Source organism: Helianthus annuus, chromosome 10 (genome assembly GCF_002127325.2).
Source record: "Helianthus annuus cultivar XRQ/B chromosome 10, HanXRQr2.0-SUNRISE, whole genome shotgun sequence".
Taxonomy (NCBI): Eukaryota; Viridiplantae; Streptophyta; class Magnoliopsida; order Asterales; family Asteraceae; genus Helianthus; species Helianthus annuus.
Genome location: NC_035442.2, coordinates 154452926 through 154472145, shown reverse-complemented (window position 1 = coordinate 154472145; position 19220 = coordinate 154452926). Strand labels below are relative to the sequence as shown.

At 37.6% G+C, this 19220-nt stretch overlaps 1 protein-coding gene and 1 long non-coding RNA gene across 2 annotated transcripts; both read left to right on the top strand.

Moving 5' to 3' along the window:
- The first annotated feature begins 8987 nt into the window (after positions 1-8987).
- On the top strand, positions 8988-10040 carry LOC118483176. The gene is made up of 2 exons (XR_004869784.1): positions 8988-9242; positions 9854-10040. It is a non-coding gene; the product is annotated as an uncharacterized LOC118483176 (long non-coding RNA).
- Positions 10041-15514: 5474 nt separating this feature from the next.
- LOC110883002 lies at positions 15515-16468 on the top strand. Its single transcript, XM_022130868.2, has 4 exons — positions 15515-15669; positions 15747-15903; positions 15978-16073; positions 16268-16468. The coding sequence occupies exons 1-4, from the start codon at positions 15572-15574 to the stop codon at positions 16367-16369; spliced, it is 453 nt and encodes a 150-aa protein (XP_021986560.1). The 5' UTR covers positions 15515-15571; the 3' UTR covers positions 16370-16468.
- Positions 16469-19220: the final 2752 nt, after the last annotated feature.

Below are 19220 nucleotides of genomic sequence, written 5' to 3'. Positions count from 1 at the left end.
GTGTTGAGACTCGTGACGATGTCTAATGCAGACCATGTCGTCGTCTGGATCCCGACCTCGAGCCCCACTTACCCGTCAGGAAAAGAGGGACAGACGTCTCGCTGCTATCATCTCCAAAACTGTGGCGAAAGCTGTGAGTGAGGTGTACGAGAACGCTAGCAAGTCGTCTGAAGAATCACGAGCTGAAATCCCTAAGGATTCAAGCAAGGCTGCTTTCAGCTTCAAGCAGTTCAAAGCATGCGGGCCAAAAGAGTTTACTGGCGAAGATGGTCCGACAGCCATGTTTCACTGGTTCGACTCGGTCGAAGTCACTCTGCGCCAGAGCGGATGTCCTAAGCATCTCTGTACTCTCAATGCTACAGGCGTCTTCCAGTCCCGTGCTCTAGACTGGTGGACGGCCGAACGAAACAAGCGCGGAAATGATGCAGCTTACGGGCTATCATGGAAGGAGTTGAAAGCGATTATGATCGAAGAATTTTGCCCTCCTCATGAGCGCCAAAAGCTGGAGGACGAGTTCTGGGGAATCAAGCAGAAGGATGGAGACAACGCTGCTCTCACTGCTCGCTTCAAGCAGCTTAGCATTATCTGTCCTGATCAAGTCAAGACCTCCGATCAAGCCATCAAGAAGTATATCCGAGCCCTACCCGATTGTGTAGCCGACTTTGTTCACGCCGCCAAGCCAGCAACGATCGAGGAAACCTACCTACTCGCCGCTGAGATCAATGATAAGCGAGTCAAGTCTGGTTTCTGGGATAAGCAAACCAAGTCTCTGCACCAAATCACTGCAACACCCACCGACTCATCTGCTCAATCCTCCAAGTCCTCAAGAAGGAAGAAGAAGAACAACAACAGCTCCAGCAACAAGAGCTGTGCTGCCGCAACAAACGCTGCTCCCCTACAATCTGTACCAGCTCAACAGCAGCAGCACCAGCGTTTAGCTCCAGTGATCAATGCACCGCCAGCAAAGCGTGCATACACAGGCCCTCACCCACTCTGCCCGACATGTTCGTATCACCATCCGGTGGGTCTAGCTTGCCGATTTTGCGCTCACTGCAACCTGTACGGTCATTTCACTGCGAACTGCCGCTACGGTCCTCGTCAAGCCCCAGTTCAAGCTACTGCCAACCAAGCTCTGCTCCCTGCCCCTCAAGGCCAACAAGCAGCTCAAGCACCTGCAGCAAATCCTCGAGTCTGCTTTGCATGTGGTGACCCTAACCACTTTGCCAACAGATGCCCGAACAGGGTAGTCAAGCAAGAGCCCCAGCAGCAACAGCAACAACAGCAGCCTCAGCAACAGCAGCAAGCAGCCCATGCCCGAACCTTCAACATCAATGCCCGCCAGGCTCAGGCGGATAACAACGTGGTTAATGGTACGTTCCTTGTGAATGGTATTTATGCATCATGTTTGTTTGATACTGGAGCCGATAACTGCTTTGTGTCATTTGAATTCGAGAATCTCCTTAGTCGTAAGCGCTCTTATCTATCCTCGTCATTCGAAGTCGAAGTTGCTACAGGAAGAACTATTGCCGTTAACTCAGTACTCCGTGATTGTACTCTCGAACTCAACAATCACATCTTCCCAATCGACCTTATTCCGATGCAACTCGGGAGTTTTGATGTCATAATCGGCATGGACTTTCTTCGTGAAAACCATGCTGAAGTTGTGTGCTTTGAAAAGATGATTCGATTCTCGCTCGTGAACGGTGATCTCCTATGTGTATATGGTGAATCGGCATCGAAGGGTCTCAAGCTTATGTCATATATTCAAGCCAGCAAGTATCTTCGCAAGGAATACCGAGCCTTCTTAGCCAACATTGTAGTAGCGGAGAAGGGAAAGAAAAAGAAAGTTGAAGTCAAAGATGTTCCAGTGGTTCGTGAATTTCCTCAGGTGTTCCCTGACGATCTTCCCGGACTACCACCAAGTCGTGATATCGACTTTCGTATCGACCTCATTCCTGGAGCTAACCCCGTTGCCAAAGCCCCTTATTCGCCCAAGCACCTCTCCTTGGGGCGCGCCAGTCCTTTTCGTCAAAAAGAAGGACGGGTCGTTCCGGATGTGCATCGACTATCGGAAATTGAATAAGCTAACCATCAAGAACCGATACCCCTTGCCCCGAATTGATGATTTGTTTGATCAACTACAAGGTGCAGCATGCTTCTCTAAGATCGATCTACGTTCAGGATATCATCAGCTACGAATTCAGGAGGAAGACATTCCTAAAACCGCTTTTCGAACCCGTTATGGCCATTACGAATTTGTTGTCATGCCCTTTGGTTTAACCAACGCACCCGCGGTTTTTATGGATCTGATGAATCGCGTGTGTAAGCCATACCTTGACCGTTTCGTCATCGTGTTCATCGAATATGTCTTGATCTATTCCAAGTCGAAAGCCGAATACGCGCAACATCTACGTTTGGTTCTCGAGTTACTTCAGGGGAACCAACTCTATGCCAAATTCTCCAAGTGCGAATTCTGGTTGGAGGACGTTCAGTTTCTGGGTCACATAGTGAATAGTCGGGGTATCCATGACGATCCTGCGAAGATTGAAGCTGTCAAAAGCTGGATTACGCCTAAGAACCCGTCAGAAGTTCGTTCTTTTCTCGGACTAGCGGGCTATTATCGATGATTCATCGAAGGATTCTCCAAGATCGTTGTGCCGCTTACCGCTCTTACCCATAAGGACAAGCCTTTTGTGTGGGGAAATGCACAAGAGACTGCCTTTCAAACCCTTAAACATATGCTGTGCAACGCACCGATTCTTACACTGCCCGACGGAAGCGACAACTTCACTGTCTACTGTGATGCTTCTAACCCTGGTCTCGGCTGTGTTCTCATGCAACGAGACAAGGTTATAGCCTACGCATCTCGTCAGCTCAAGATCCACGAGAAGAACTATACAACCCATGACCTCGAGCTAGGCGCGGTTGTCTTTGCATTGAAGATCTGGCGATACTACCTGTATGGCACTAGGTGTACAATCTACACTGATCACAGAAGTTTACAACACATCTTTAATCAGAGAGAGCTTAATATGCGTCAACGCCGATGGGTAGAACTTCTCAATGATTACAACTGTGAGATTCGTTATCACCCAGGCAAGGCGAATGTGGTTGCTGACGCTCTCAGCAGAAAGAGTTACGTGCTCAGTACTCGAAACATCCAAGCACAGCACAACCTCGAAACCCTCATCCGAGAAGCTCAACATGCTTGCTTTAACGAGCGTACATTGAAGAGAGAAAGGATCTATCATGATGGAGCTCAGTTAGTAAGCAAACCAGATGGGATGTTCTATTACCTGGACCGAATCTGGATCCCTAAGCGGACCGATTTGCAAAAAATTATCATGAACGAAGCCCACAAATCCTGGTATTCTATTCATCCCGGTGCAGATAAGATGTACCAGGACCTTCGTTATAAGTACTGGTGGCCGGGTATGAAAAGGGATATCGCTCTCTACGTTGGAAGTTGTTTAACTTGTGCAAGAGTCAAGGCTGAACATCAGAGACCTTCTGACTTACTCGAACAACCGCCGATACCTATATGGAAGAAGGAGAGCATAGCTATGGATTTCATAACGAAGCTCCCGCCCACGCCATCAGGTCAAGACAGTATTTGGGTCATAGTCGATTGTCTAACGAAATCAGCCCACTTTTTGCCGATACGAGAAGACTACAAGGTGGAACGACTAGCCCAAATCTACACCGACGAGATCATTCGTAATCATGGTACGCCTCATGACATCATTTCAGACCGTGACGCTCGGTTCACTTCGCGATTGTGGGAAATGTTCCAAGCGGCCCTTGGTACGTCGCTTAATCTGAGTACTGCATTCCACCCTCAAACCGACGGACAGACTGAAAGAACGATCCGTACTCTTGAAGACATGCTCCGAGCGTGTGTTATAGATTTTGGTGGTAGTTGGAACAAACACCTGCCATTGGTGGAATTCTCGTACAATAACAGCTATCATGCCAGCATCCAAATGGCACCTTTTGAGGCTTTGTATAGTAGAAGATGTCGATCGCCTATTGTGTGGCACGAGATCGGTCACTCGCAACTAACCGGTCCCGAGATTCTACAAGAAACGACTGACAAAATCCACCAGATAAGAGACAACTTGGTAAAAGCTCGGAACAGACAGAAAAGTTACGCCGATAAAAGACGCAAGCCCCTTGAATTTGAAGTTGGTGACTACGTACTCCTAAAGGTATCACCTTGGAAGGGTGTAGTCCGATTCGGCAAGAAAGGGAAACTCGCGCCTCGATATGTTGGACCTTTTAGGATTCTGGAAAGAATCGGAAAAGTCGCCTACAGACTCGAATTACCGGAGGAACTTAGTAACGTCCACCCGACTTTCCACGTCTCTAACCTCCGGAAATGCCTTACTGATCATGATCTAATCGTACCACTCGACGATCTTCAAGTCAACGAAACGTTACACTTCGTGGAAAAGCCTGTCGAAATCATGGATCGCCAAGCCAAGCAGCTCAGGCGCTCTCGCATCCCGATCGTGAAGGTCCGATGGGAAGGCAAACGAGGTGCTGAGTTCACTTGGGAACTCGAAAGCGACATGAAGGCCAAGTACCCGCAGTTGTTTAAATAGATAGATCTGAAGCATCAAATTGGTAAATCACGGTGTTGTGTAGCCTTCGAGCCTAATTTCGGGACGAAATTCCCTAAACAAGGGGAGGCTGTAACACCCCGTGTTTTCGAATGTCAAAGTCAAAGTCAAAGTCCAAGTCAACTTTGACTTTCTTTGACTGTAGATAGTCGATTTTGTGTTTTAGTTGTATTATGTGGAGTAAGTGTTGTAATCAGCAAGAATCGAAGTAATCGAATGTGTTTTAACGCGAACTGATCTACGACTGTGAATGACAGGAAGTAACAATGCGATAAAGTTAACCAATCAGTAATCAAACCGATCTAACAATCAATCGAACTCGAGACTCGAATTATGCGAATTGTGGTATTGTTATACGTGTGCGTGTGCCTTATGTGTTACTTGTGCGTGTTTACTTTATGTTTGGTATGGTATTCAAGCAAATCAATCGAAAATCGAATCGGAACTCGAAAGGCAATCGAACTTAATCGAAACCGACATCGAAACGTGACTTACGGAAGATTGTATGTTAGATATAGTGGTTGGGATTAAAAGTAATTTGACTATAAACTCTATCATATTCGTATCATCGTCCATCGAAATCGAAACGTCGAAAATCGTCGCAAAATACTCAAAGTGTGTGGCGGATCGAACAGGAAGCATCCTGATCGAACAGGCCAGCCGATCGGCTAGCATCATGCCAGCCGATCGAGCAGTCCACTCGATCGGAGCTCCCAGCCGATCGGCTGCCGCTTTCCTCTTTTGGAAGCTTATAAATAGGGCTGTCATTGTCATACTTTCCACTTTTGGAAAGCTCTGACCGAACCAGCTATCTTCTTCACCTTTTCTCAGATTTCTCTCAATCCCGGTAAGTTTTCACTCTAAATCTTGTACGTTTTTTATCATTACTTGATTCTACACCTTTCTATCTTTCAAAACTTGGATTCTAACCGTGAAATCACCAAGATCTAAGTGTTCTTGGGTGATGTCATCATGGTGTTCTTGAAGAACATCATGTTTTGGCCTCATTCCACTATGATTAGCTTAGATCTAACCGATTTCCACATAAACAAGTTAAGATCCATCATGGATCTAAACATTTTCATGATGTGAAGGATTGAAAGAAGGATCCCCAACTTTCTTTCAACTCTTTTACACTCAATGCTTTCAAACCGATAGAAACGGAGCTTGAACCGGCTAACTAATCATTCAAACGATTAAAAGGTTCAAGATTCGGGATCTATAAACAAGGTACACCGATTCCGGGTTAAACTCTAAACCGACATTCCAAACCGTTCACCGGACGGACTTGGGTGATTCCTGTTCGAGCCAAGGGAACAGGTAGGAACGAAGGTTATCATAGTTCAACACGTTGTCAAGATGCCTTGAAAGAATGACAAATAAACAAACAACCAAGTGTTAGACGAAAGGCCGACCAGGTCAGAAATGCTGGCCGAACCGCAGTCATTGGTATTGATAGGTCCATGTCGATAATTTACATGCATCGTTGCTATCTGTGTACATGCTGGTTATGCGTAAACTATTCGAACTCTATATGCTATTATCAAACTTGTATGCTCACCTTTACATTATATGTATTGACTTTATTTTAACGTATGTGACAGGTGTTTAGGATGCTTACTTGTTTTCTCTGCTGTGAAATCGAGGCTAGGAAAGAGTCTAGAAACAAGGACAATTTATATTTAAATGTTTAAATCTGAGTTGTCAGAACATGATTTTGTTTGAAGAATATCTATGTCTGTAATAACTAAATTTATCTTATGAGTCACGGTATGGGACGTGACATTTAAACTATTCGGTAATAATAGTTGTTATGGAATTTCTTTGAACAATCTGTTTCGCTCAGTGCCGCGCCCTGATGATTCCGCCATCGATTGGGGTGTGACATTCCACCGTCCCAACCCACGCCCTACACCCCGCAATCTAAGCAACAATTTGAGAAAACCGACATATCTAGTAAGGAACTAGCATGTATAGATGCTAGGGAGTATCTATAGTCGTTCTTAATAATAAGTTTCATACCACAAGAAATCAACAAACCCAATAACTCCTGTTAGTTCTTGTAATGTTGCCATCGATGACCAATTGACCATAATATAATAGGATCAAAAACCTTTTTGGGCGTTATTCGGTTTCATCCAAACAATTTTTTTTTTTGAAAAATTTGTTTTATTTCAATGAACAGAATAAATTACATAAGGATAACAGGTAGACGGGCAATAAACTGTGCCACAATCCCCTTCTGAATTTGAAAACCCCAATCTACTAAAAACAAAGCCTCGGCCCTGAGGGGTCGAAAAGTTGTTGTGGACCACACCAGTGGCGGAGCTTGAGCAAAAGTTTCGAGGGGGTGTAAAGTCATGGACCCAAATTTTTTTTCCTATCGTTATGTTCCGGGTCGGGCCGGCTATTCGATTCGGGTCGGGTCAAATAATAATAGTTCCAAATAAAACTAAAAAAATTTCATTTATTCAAAGGACCCGTTCTTACCTATAAAAAACTAAATATTTGTTTAACAAACAAAAGACCAATATATATATAATGGTACGAGATAAATGAAACCTGGACGAAAAAATACAACTCAGCCCGACGACCTTTAAGATTTAAAGTGGTAACAAACTTTACTTTGATTTATATATTGTATAAATATTTAGGCAAAATAATTGGAGGGTCGATCCTATATAATTTTAAAATTTTCGGACGAAAAATCGGAAATTATACACTTCTAACCGAAACATTGGAGGGGGCGGGTGCACCCCCGGGCACTTAATAAGCTACGCCCCTGGACCACACGCTGAACTCTATCCAAGAACCGAACCGCCTCCGGCGCCAAGGAGCCGAACGTGTCAAACGCCAAAGAGACAAAGACATATTGATTATCCTCACAAGCTTTCGTGTGCTTTAATATAATATTTGTTAGAAATCTTTATACACGTTATTATTATGAGAGGCAATTATTGGGACATGCAAGATAGTTTCATCAAATAACATTTGAGAGTATTAGATTTTTCTTTAGATGAATTATACTTTTCTTACCATCACATTGGGGGGCATGCAAGATAGTTTCATCAAATACCGTATTAGATTTTTCTTTAGAAGAATTATTATACTTTTCTTACCTTCTTTAGAAGAATTATACTTTTCTTCACAATTTTTTGATAACAAATCACCGATCGCAATTTTAACTATTAAAATTTCACCATTGATGGTAGGTTCTAGGCTTATTTATAAAACTTTAATATTATATATTGATGATAAGCAATATCAAACACCCCCAAATATAGCTGATATAAGTTAGGTTTGGTATCAAATTCTTTGTGATACTTGCTCAAACCCGTTTTTTACACACGTATCATAAACTTTAAATGTTTTATAATATCATATTTCACTAGGTGATTACCCTTGACACAACAATGGGATGGTGGTCCATTGGTAAAGATAAAACTTTTAAACATCTTGAGAGGGAAAGATTTTGAATTCAAGTCCAAAAAACCACAGGAGTAAATTTGATATTTTCCTAGTTGTTTATTAATTGACATTGGTCAAATGAAAACTACTACCAATACCAACTACTCCATAAACCACCTAAACCACCTGATGGCTTTAGCTCCAACTTTTATGTTCTTTCTAAATTAAACTCTCTATTTTAATGATTAGTTTTCTTTACTTTGACAAACGTGTTATCAAATGCTAAAACATAACCTAAACCAAACCCACTCACACACACATTTACTTTGACACACGTGTTATCAAATTTTTTTTAACGACAAATTTCTTTTATTCTTGTTGTCTGTGGAACTTGAACCCAAGACCTCCCTCTCTTAAGATTATACGTAGTCGTTAGATGAATAATGCCCCCACCCTGGGGCATTTTCTGCCATGTGTCAGTCCAGTCAGCATGGGGCCATTATTGGGCGTTATTGCAAAAGTGCCGTAGTGGGAATAATGCCCAATAACACCCCTTCCAATCATTACACAATTATTTTTTTTAATTAAAAACTTAAACTACTTCATTAACTTAAAAAAATACAATACTAGAAATAAAAAAAAAACCAGAAAAAAGCACTACTACAAAATAGAGCATAAGACGGTGTTCAATATTTGGTTTAGACGGTGTTATTAAAATAACACCGTCTTAAAATCAATTCCTCACATGACCGTTGTGCAAATCCAATTAAAATATTCAACAAAATTCCATAAAACACCGTCTTATGCTTCAACACCGTCTTATGGTTACATACGCACTCTTTAGACGGTGTTCCCTTTGAACACCGTCTTATATGCTCATGCTTTAGACGGTGTTATTTTAATAACCCCGTCTTAAAATCAAATCCTCACATGACCGTTAAACCAACCCAATTAAAATAATCAACAAAATTCCATACAACACCGTCTTATGCTTAAACCCCGTCTTATGTGTACATAGCACCCTTTAGACGGTGTTACCTTTGAACACCGTCTTATATACTCATCAAATTCAAATCGCAGAAGCTCCAACAACCCACCAAATCTTCATCTTTCTTCCAACTTTCTCACCTTCTTCATTCTCTCATCTTCTTCATCCAACTTTCTCACCTTCTTCACTTAATTTCATCATTAAGAAGCTTTTAAAGCTTTAAGGTTAGTTTCTTTTTTCTTTACATATGTTACTTAATGTTTTTTAGTTTTATAAATAGTTTTAAATGTGTTTAGTTATATGTTTTTTTTATTAGAAATTGAAGTTGTCTTTTGTTTTTCTAAGGCATTAATGTATTTTATATGTGTTTAACATTGTTATAATTTATTTTCAGTGATATATGAAAATTTTCTATCTTAATTTACATATAGATGTTATATATTTACATTTACATATAGGTATATAAATATATATTTAGGTAACCCTTTAGAATTACCCGTCCAAAATTTATCTAATAGAGATAAATTTTGGATTGTCCCGTTCGGGACTGCTTTTTGAATATTCTATCTCATTTAGGATATGTATACATTTTAACGAACTGTCATTTAAGAAAAGATCGGTTGGTATTTCCTCTACTCTCACGGGTTTGCGGTTTTTCGCATACTTGGGGAGTTAAGGGGAAATGCTGCCGATTTTTTCTTAAATGTCGTCTCGTTAAAATGTGTACTTCTGAGATAGAATATTCAAAAAGTGGGTTAGGATTCACCTCCTTAGAAAACCGGTTTACATCATACGTATACGCTCATATCATTTTTTTGTTTATTTGAATTTTCAGATGGATCGCGATTGGATGTACTACCGAAATCGTACAGATGAAATATATATAATGGGTGTTCAAAGTTTTCTTAAGGCCGCCGAAGCTCATCGCGTGAATATGGGAGATCGATTAATATTTTGTCCCTGTGCATCGTGTACAAATTTTCAAAAATTTGATATCAAAGAAATAAACTTTCATTTGTTTAGATATGGTTTTATGCCTGGATATACTTGTTGGTCAAAGCATGGGGAATCTCTTGCTAATCGTAGCACATCGTCTTTCAAAATAGACAATGACAAAAAGGATAATAAAGAACAATATATTGATCATGAAAAATTCACTTTAAATGACGACAAAGACAACTTCAATGACATGTATAATGATTTAGAGACTAATATTGGTGATGATGAGCAAGAAAAATTAAGAAAATTACTTGAAGATGAGGAAAAACCGTTATATGCTATATGCTGGTTGTAAGAAATACTCGAAACTAAGTGCTGTTTTGAGATTGTCTACCCTAAAGTCAACACACGGATGGAGTGATAAGAGTTTCACAGATCTATTAGTGTTATTAAATGACATGCTTCCAGAAGGCAATGAGTTACCACTTTCGTTATACCAAGCAAAAAAAATGATGTGCCCGATGGGATTGGAAGTTGAAAGAATACATGCATGTCCAAATGATTGTATGTTGTATAGAAACGAGTTCAAAAATGATCATACATGTTTTAACTGTGGCGCATCAAGGTATAAGCGTAAAAGCAATACAGATGAAGTTGACGATGATGTGACAAAAAATGGACCACCAGCTAAAATGTTGTGGTATTTTCCTATTATACCAAGACTGAAACGATTATTTGCAAACGAGAAGGAATCAAAATTGTTGCGTTGGCATTCAGATGACCGTATAAATGATGGAAAACTAAGACATGTGGCAGATTCACCTCAGTGGAGAACTATTGATTATATGTATCCTGATTTTGGTAACGAGATCAGAAACATACGGTTTGGGCTTAGTTCGGACGGGATCAACCCTTTTGGAAACATGAGTAGCCGTCATAGTACGTGGCCGGTTCTTCTTTGCATCTATAACCTTCCACCGTGGTTATGCATGAAAAAAAAATGCATAATGATGTCGTTGTTGATTCAAGGGCCGAAACAACCTGGTAATGACATTGATGTTTATTTGTCTCCACTGATAGATGACCTTAAAACTCTATGGAACCCAGGTGTTAACGTGTATGATTCTTATAAGAAAGAATATTTTGATTTGCGTGCCATGATATTTTGCACCATCAGTGATTTTCCAGCGTATGCGTATGGTAATTTGTCAGGATATAGTACGAAAGGTAGACTAGCTTGTCCTATTTGTGAAGATGACACAAGTTCAATATGGTTAAGTAATTGTAGAAAAACCGTGTACATGGGACATCGAAGATTCCTTCCGGAAAATCACGATTATCGGAACAGAACAGTGGAGTTTGATGGAAAAATTGAGCATGGAAAAGTAAGGGAAGAATTTGATGCATTTTCACGAGTAAGATAATTAAATGTCGTGTTGGGGAAAAAAACTCAGGGGAAAAAAACAAAAGGGAAAAAAACAAAGGGGAAAAAAACTCATCCTGAACCATCCAACATTTGGAAAAAAAAGTCTGTCTTTTGGGATTTGCCTTACTGGGAGCATTTACAAGTTAGACACTACTTAGATGTCATGCATATTGAGAAAAATGTATGTGAAAGCCTGCTTGGATTATTGTTAAACATTCCCGGGAAAACTAAAGATGGGATCAATGTCCGTAAAGACATGCAAGAAATGGGAATACGTGAAGGGCTTCATCCTGTTCCGCACCCTAAAGGTTTTTTTCTACCACCAGCATGCTACACAATGTCAAACAAGGAAAAAAGAATGTTTTGTGAATGTTTACACGGTATTAAAGTTCCATCCAGCTATTCAGCAAACATTAAAAGGTTGGTGTCATTGAAAGATTCTAAATTGCTTGGTATGAAGTCTCATGATTGTCATGTTTTGATGACACATATGATTCCTATTGCAATCCGTGGATCATTACCAGATAAAATCCGACATACAATCACAAAGCTTTGTTTGTTTTTCAACACAATTCATTCGAAAGTAATTGATCCATAATCACTTGAAAGTTTGCAAAAAGAAATAATCGTCACGCTCTGTGAACTTGAGATGTATTTTCCGCCGTCGTTTTTTGATGTGATGGTTCACCTGGTAATCCATATTGTAAGAGAAATTCAGGCTTGTGGTCCTGTATTTCTACGCTACATGTACCCTTTTGAAAGATACATGGGTTTCTTAAAAGGTTATGTAAAAAATCGTAGTCGGCCTGAGGGTAGCATTGTTGAAGGATATACTTCCGAAGAAGTGAATGAGTTCTGCACAGGTAATAATATCATAACATTTATAATATATTAGTTTTATTACGTATAATTAACAATGCAATGCTTGACTTATCCACAGGTTATTTGAATGGTGTCAAAAGTATTGGTGTTCCTCAATCTCGTCACTCGGGTAGACTTATGGTTGCACATTAAGGTATTTTGTCACGTATAATGTAAACCTTTAGATGTATTAAATACATGATAATTAATATATATGTTTAACTATTTTTTTTTTTTTTGCAAATATTAAGGAGGCATGGCATATTAGTAACAATAAACCGAAGAAGCATACCATATATAGAGCTAAAACGATGCGTACAAATTTTATAAGTAAGCAACTTTGGAGAAAATACTTAGAGACAAACGTAAATCCTTGTTTAAGGTATACTTATTTCGATCCAACAAAGTGGGAAGATTTTGTTGCAATGAAGTCTACCGAGAAAGCCAAGGTATATGTTAATTATTTTCTATAATTTACAATATTATTTTTGTAATATAATTTTAAAGCTTAATAATATAGTTTGTTGATTTATTTGTAGAAAAAAAGTGACAGGGCAAGTAAAGGTGCAAAACTTATCAAAGTCCCATCTCGTACCGGACGTTCGGGATATAGGAAAGTGAAGGAAGATTTTCACAAGATATGGCCCCCGATCGTGAATGCCAGTTCACAATTTAATGACATGAATGATCATCGTTAACTATTAATGGCCGCTAGAGTAAAAAAAGACCCCAAAACCGACACTTATGATACCAAAAAATATGAAAAAACAATCACTAGTTTGGTAAGTACAAATATATATTTGTTTTTATGTATAAAATTTGTCGAATTTTTAAGATTTATATTTTTGGTTGTATATAGATTGATGCGGAGAAAGAAATGAAACTTGACGGAACTTATGGCCAAGGAAAAGAAGATCCTATAACTAAAGTTTTTGGACCTGAGCATGGGGGCCGAACACGGGGCGTTTCAAGCACAATAGGTAATGTATATATGTATAATCTATAATAAAAAATTATAACTTATAAGCAAATGATATGTGATATTTCATATTTGGTTAAAACGAAAAATTATACCCTTTCTACTTATGATTTGGCTGTGTTTATCGAAGCTAAACTAAATATCCTTGTTATTCAATTTATTTTACCTTTTTTTTTGTAGAATATAGAAAGTTTTAGATTTACAGATCTTCAAGTACAAGTATTTTTATTTTCTGTTATTGTCCAAAGGATATACAACACTAGCAGTCTTTTGATCAAAGTTTTATATCTTCTTTCTGTCACTTCTACTTTTCAACTTCACTTAAAACGTTACTAGTCTTTTAATCATAAACATATTTAAAACGTTACTAGTCTTGTTTCTAACAACATGTTATTACGTTATTTAACTTCAACCAAACTATTAAAATCATGTCACATGATGCACAATTTACCCCTTTTGCTGGGGTATAATTCGGTTTTTTGAAAGAACAAATGGATTATATGAAATATTCATGCATTAAACAAATGGATTAAAAACCCATGTATATATAATAATGTAATGTTATATCTTGAGTTTGTAGGTTATACACAAGTTAAAGGACCTTTTTCAGCCGTGCTATGGAAAAGGTGGAGGTGAGCCCGAGTATGCACGTGGGTCGAAAAAGTCAATGTGTAGACGCGAGCCCGGGATTTCTTAGCTCCAGTTGCGGTTCGGGTGCATCACATGCGATATATCCAGATATTGAGGTGATATATATATATAGTGCCTTTAAATAATATCAATGTGTACATATATTTGTTTATTTAAATATTGTATGGTTTTGCAGAATTTATCCCGTTGTGAATTATTATGGTGGTTCGGTGAGATGAGTGCTGATTTACCCATAGCCTACGGTCTTGTATATCCTAGTTCTGATCGATACTTGGATGACGACCTTCGCATGCATGAGCATTGCGTGAAGGTACAAGTCGATCATGTTCTTCCGGCATTTATGGGTATTCCGGTTCCTGACGAGACTTGTATAGAAGGTAAAATGCTATTGATGAACCAAACTTTAAGAAAGTTTATTCAGTGGCCGAGAAAGGCAATTAAGGTATATTTAGTTGATAAACAAATTATATATTACTTTATTTTTTATTATATTACCATTTACTATATAATATTTATATTAATTGTAGATTTTGGATGCACAAACTCACCGTACATCTAAAGAACTTCAAACCCCACCCCAAACACGCACGTGTAATTTGACATCGACTGTTGATCCATATATACCAAAGGTAGTTTATATCACTTTAGTTATTATTTGTTTTATATTATAACAATGGTTTATCATTATAGATGCAGCTTTCCTCGGATGTTCCTATTCAGTCAGGAATTAATGATTTTTTGACTGATGATATTTTACTACCCGATGGATTTTTGGACACAATGAATGCGTCTGAATGCCCTCAAAATCAAGATGTTGAACAACAAATGGTAATCAATTATTTAATCTTAGTTGTGTGCTATATAGGATGGAGAACATTTCAGAACTCATAAAGTTTTTCAGAATTTTAAGAAGTGATCAAGATTAATTGATCAATGGTTTAAGTTAATAATGGCATTATTGTAATTAAAGAAATTGTGAGTGACATTTTAATAGCTGAAAAGGGTGTTTTAGGAAAAGTAAAACAAATCAGTTGCTAATTTATCTCCATCTTTCTCTAACTTAAAATTTGATAGTATCTTTAATTTAATGTTTTAGTAGCTGAAAAGCGTATTATTGTAATTAAAGGAATTGTGAGTGTCATTTTAATAGTTGAAACGGATTGTTTGATATTTTAGGTTATGAAGCCTGTTGTTCAAAAGTCCCAAACGGAACAACCAAAGCCGAAAAAAGCTATGGCAACAAAAAACAAGTCCAAAGGCAAACGAAAACAGGTTCAAGCTAAATTGACATATCAAGAAAGACAAGCCGAAAAAGTGAAGTTGCATTTGCAATTGATCGAACTAAGACCCGAATGGCATAAGAAGATGGTTGGTCGACTAGGTGGATACATCGGGAACGACTGGGCTACTACACTTCCATATTCAGCTGCTCCTGAGAATATGTTTCCTAGCAAAAGTGGTACCTATATTGAGGTTGAATCAATGTTAGCATTATTTGTCAAAGACTGGGTTGATCTCACCATTGTGTTTTGGTTTACATGGTAAGTTGTTATCACTATAATATTGTATAGATATAACTGAATTTATTAAGTTTTATTATATATTTTATTCTTGTTTTCAGGTACTTTTATAAGGAGTCAAAGGATAAAAAAGGCAACCGATGCGCCTTTTTAAATGTGAACACAATCACAGGTGATATGTGCAAAAGAAATCCTAGAGAGGTTGAAGATCACATTTTAAGTTTAGCGACTCATCATATCGATAAAGATTTCATTCTTGCACCGCATTTGGCTGAGTAAGTTTCTTTTAGTTAACTTTCTTTTATTTTATTACTATGATTCACATAACTATTCTATAACGCTAATTTTGTAGCGACCATTGGTCTTTGTTCATCATCGCCCAACACACAAGACATGTGTATATTTTGGATTCAACAAAGATAAAAGGCGAAAAGAATGCTTCTAACTATCGTCTTTCAAGCCTAATTGCTACCGCCTTAGGATCCGAGTTCAACTACACAATGGTTGATGTATGTGTGTTTGCTATTTCTAAGTTGTTTGATTTTTTTTACTTTTAAATAATAATTTGTTAATTTATTTACAGTGTAAGCAACAAAAGGGTGGATGGGAATGCGGCTACATGGTTCTCCAACATATGTTTGACTTTGTCAATTTGTATCAAAACCAGTTTCCCGATGAAGTAAGTAAAATATACTTGTTTATCAATTTATTACTTAACTGTTTATTTTTTTTTTAAACTTAGAAGGTTCAGATGTATATAACATGTAAATATATACAAAGCTTTATTGCCGATGTTATTACCGATTTTTCTCTTTGCCTTTAGATTTAGTCTATAATATTTGTAATAACTCTTTCTATCTATTTTTATTTTAGATGTGGCACGACACGAGAGAGGCAACGGATAATGAGATAGATGTTTTGTTGATGACGTTGATGCCGAAGTTTTTTAGGGAGTTAGGTATTTCGTTAGATTAGCGTATGTAGTTTATTTATGCAATATAACGTAGCTTGTTATGTATTCACAAATGATTGTAATTTGACGGTTTATTTCCGAATTGGATGTCTACGGGTTTATTTTTGATTTGAATATGTATTATTCTGGTTTGATTTGAAAATGTTCCATTGGTGTATGTATATAGCTTGATGTATTTCCTGGAAAACCTTGTATATGTTTTTTTTTCCAGCAAGCAAATGTATTTCTAGCAAATGTATTTCTGGAAAATGTTCACTAAACACCGTCTAATAAGACTTGAGGTATAAGCCCGTCTAATAAGACTTGAGGTATAAGCCGGTGTTCAAACTCTGAACACCGTCTAATAAGCCGGTGTTCAAAATAGGACTTGAGGTATAAGCCGGTGTTCAAACTCTGAACACCGTCTAATAAGTCATGAATTTTAAGCCGGTGTTCAAACTGAACACCGTCTAAAAAGGTATGATTTTAAACCAGTGTGGTTTAAGACGGTGTTGAAAACACCGTCTTAAAACCCATTTCACCCCGTCTTATGCTCTATTTTGTAGTAGTGAAGTAAAAAAAATACATTGCCAAAATCTAATTGAAAGTAATTAAAACTTTAGAGACTGAAATGCAAAATCCTTTTTTAAGGATTTTTAAAGTTTAAATCCTTTTTTTTTTGTATACACTCAAAATGCAGGGACTGAAATGAAAGTTCACCTTCTTCCTTTCACCCACAACAACCACCTGCAACTTATAAACTTCAAGAAAAACCATTGCCAAAATCTAATTAAAACTAATTTCTTTTGTTTTTTTTTAATTAAAACTAAGTATACACACATGGCAAGGTTCTATTGGGCAAAGAAATCAAGTTTAGGCGTTTTTTTAAAAAACGCCGGTGGCCCTTTTTTTGCGAATACTGCCCAATAACGCCCTAGGGGGCGGAGGCCGGGCGTTTTTTGGTGTGTTTGGTGAAATTTAAAAAAAAATGCTCCATTACAGGCGGTCTAAGATATTTAAAGGTTTTGCTTTTGCCTTTTCCAATGGACCACCACCCTATTAATACACGTGTTATCAAATGCTAAAACATAACCTCAACCTCACCCACCCACTCACACACATATACACACACTAAGATAATAACAGGATTTTTTAAATAGTGTAGATATTATAACAAACATACAAAATATCATTCTCTTCGATTTAACATTACTCTTAATATGTTTTATTCTTTTCCTTTTAACTTGGATGTAATATTTTATGGTATGTCTATCTTGTTATTACAGTATGTAACTCAATATAATAGTGTATCAAACGTTCTCCTTTTCAGTTTTTACAATGAATTTTTATTATATGCAATGTGTGAAAACAATTGTATTTTCAACTTACACATCTAATTCATTTTTGTAATAAGTTTTTGACTATGGATATACCCTTTCTACATTATTATAGTAAATCTAACATCTTACATGGTGTGTTCAAAATTTTCCCTATATTGATGTAGGGATGAGTATATGATACTTAGTACCGGTACTGATTTGGTATTCACTTTTTGACTTTTTTGACACCGATACTTTTTGTTTCGTACCAATTTGGTAAAATACCGTTTTTTACCCTCAAATACCGGTACCGTACCGTATCAAACATTTTCGATACCAATATTTTCGATATAGTACCGTACCATGCTCATCCTTATATTGTTGCAATAAACGTACTTAACTTACACAAGTAACATTCCTCTACAATTAACACAAGCATTTACACACTTTTTTATAAGTAAAAAAAATAAAACTCCGTTTTACTATAATCAGTCTTTATGTAGGTAGAGGTCGGATACTATACAAGAATGAAACTGCATACGAAGTATACGGAAGAAGGTGATCCGTTGATGTCCATTGATCAATGATTAAAAATAAAGCGATGACATTTTGGTAAATAGAGAAAAGGTATTATGGTATTTTCTCACTTGAACTCCTTCCCCCGTTAATTTTCAAAAGGATATAATTTTTTCATACGTTAATATTTAATAAAAATACACCGTATTAACAAGCATTTCGATCTCTTTAGTTCGAGCAGACTATTGCTAAGGTTTTCTTAATTTTTTTACAGGATTTGTGATTAAACATTCAATATAAATTATTACGTGATTACACGTTAAACATACCTCATTACGTGATTACACATTCAATATAAATTCATTACGCGATTACACATTCAATATGATTTGTTATATTTGATATAATTACAATTATGCTTATAAGAACATAATCATTTGTGATTTATTACGTGATTAAATCTCTAATATACAGCATTGTGTACTTATTATAGGTTGATTGGCTAATGTTACGTAATTACTAATTACGTAATCACTCAATGAGGTTTTACATAAAATATTATAATGAAATCACGTAATCACGTAATGTATATTCAAAATCACGTAATAATATATAGTCAACTATTGTTACGTAATTACGTACTGATACATAATCATATACCATTAGGCTAAAGGGTGTGGGGGGGTATTGGTTGGGTCATCATGCCATATAGGACCATTAATGGATTGCTGCACTACCCCCTTGTCTCATCCACCATAGTTGGCATGGATTAAACCATGGCAACCATGGACCTCCTTTACTTTTTCAATATATCCTTTTCCTTTTCACAAAAATAAATTAAAAAACAAAAATAGTGGTTTGGGTCATGACCACACCCTTAGGGTAGTGGTTTTGGATGATGGATTAAAAGTGGCTGACATGACGCTAACGTGGAGGGTCATGATAACCATGAGGGTCCTGACCACGCCCTATAGTAGAGGTGCACAAATCGGGTTTTTGTTAATACCCGGTTCCGGGTATGATTGGGTATTGGAAAATC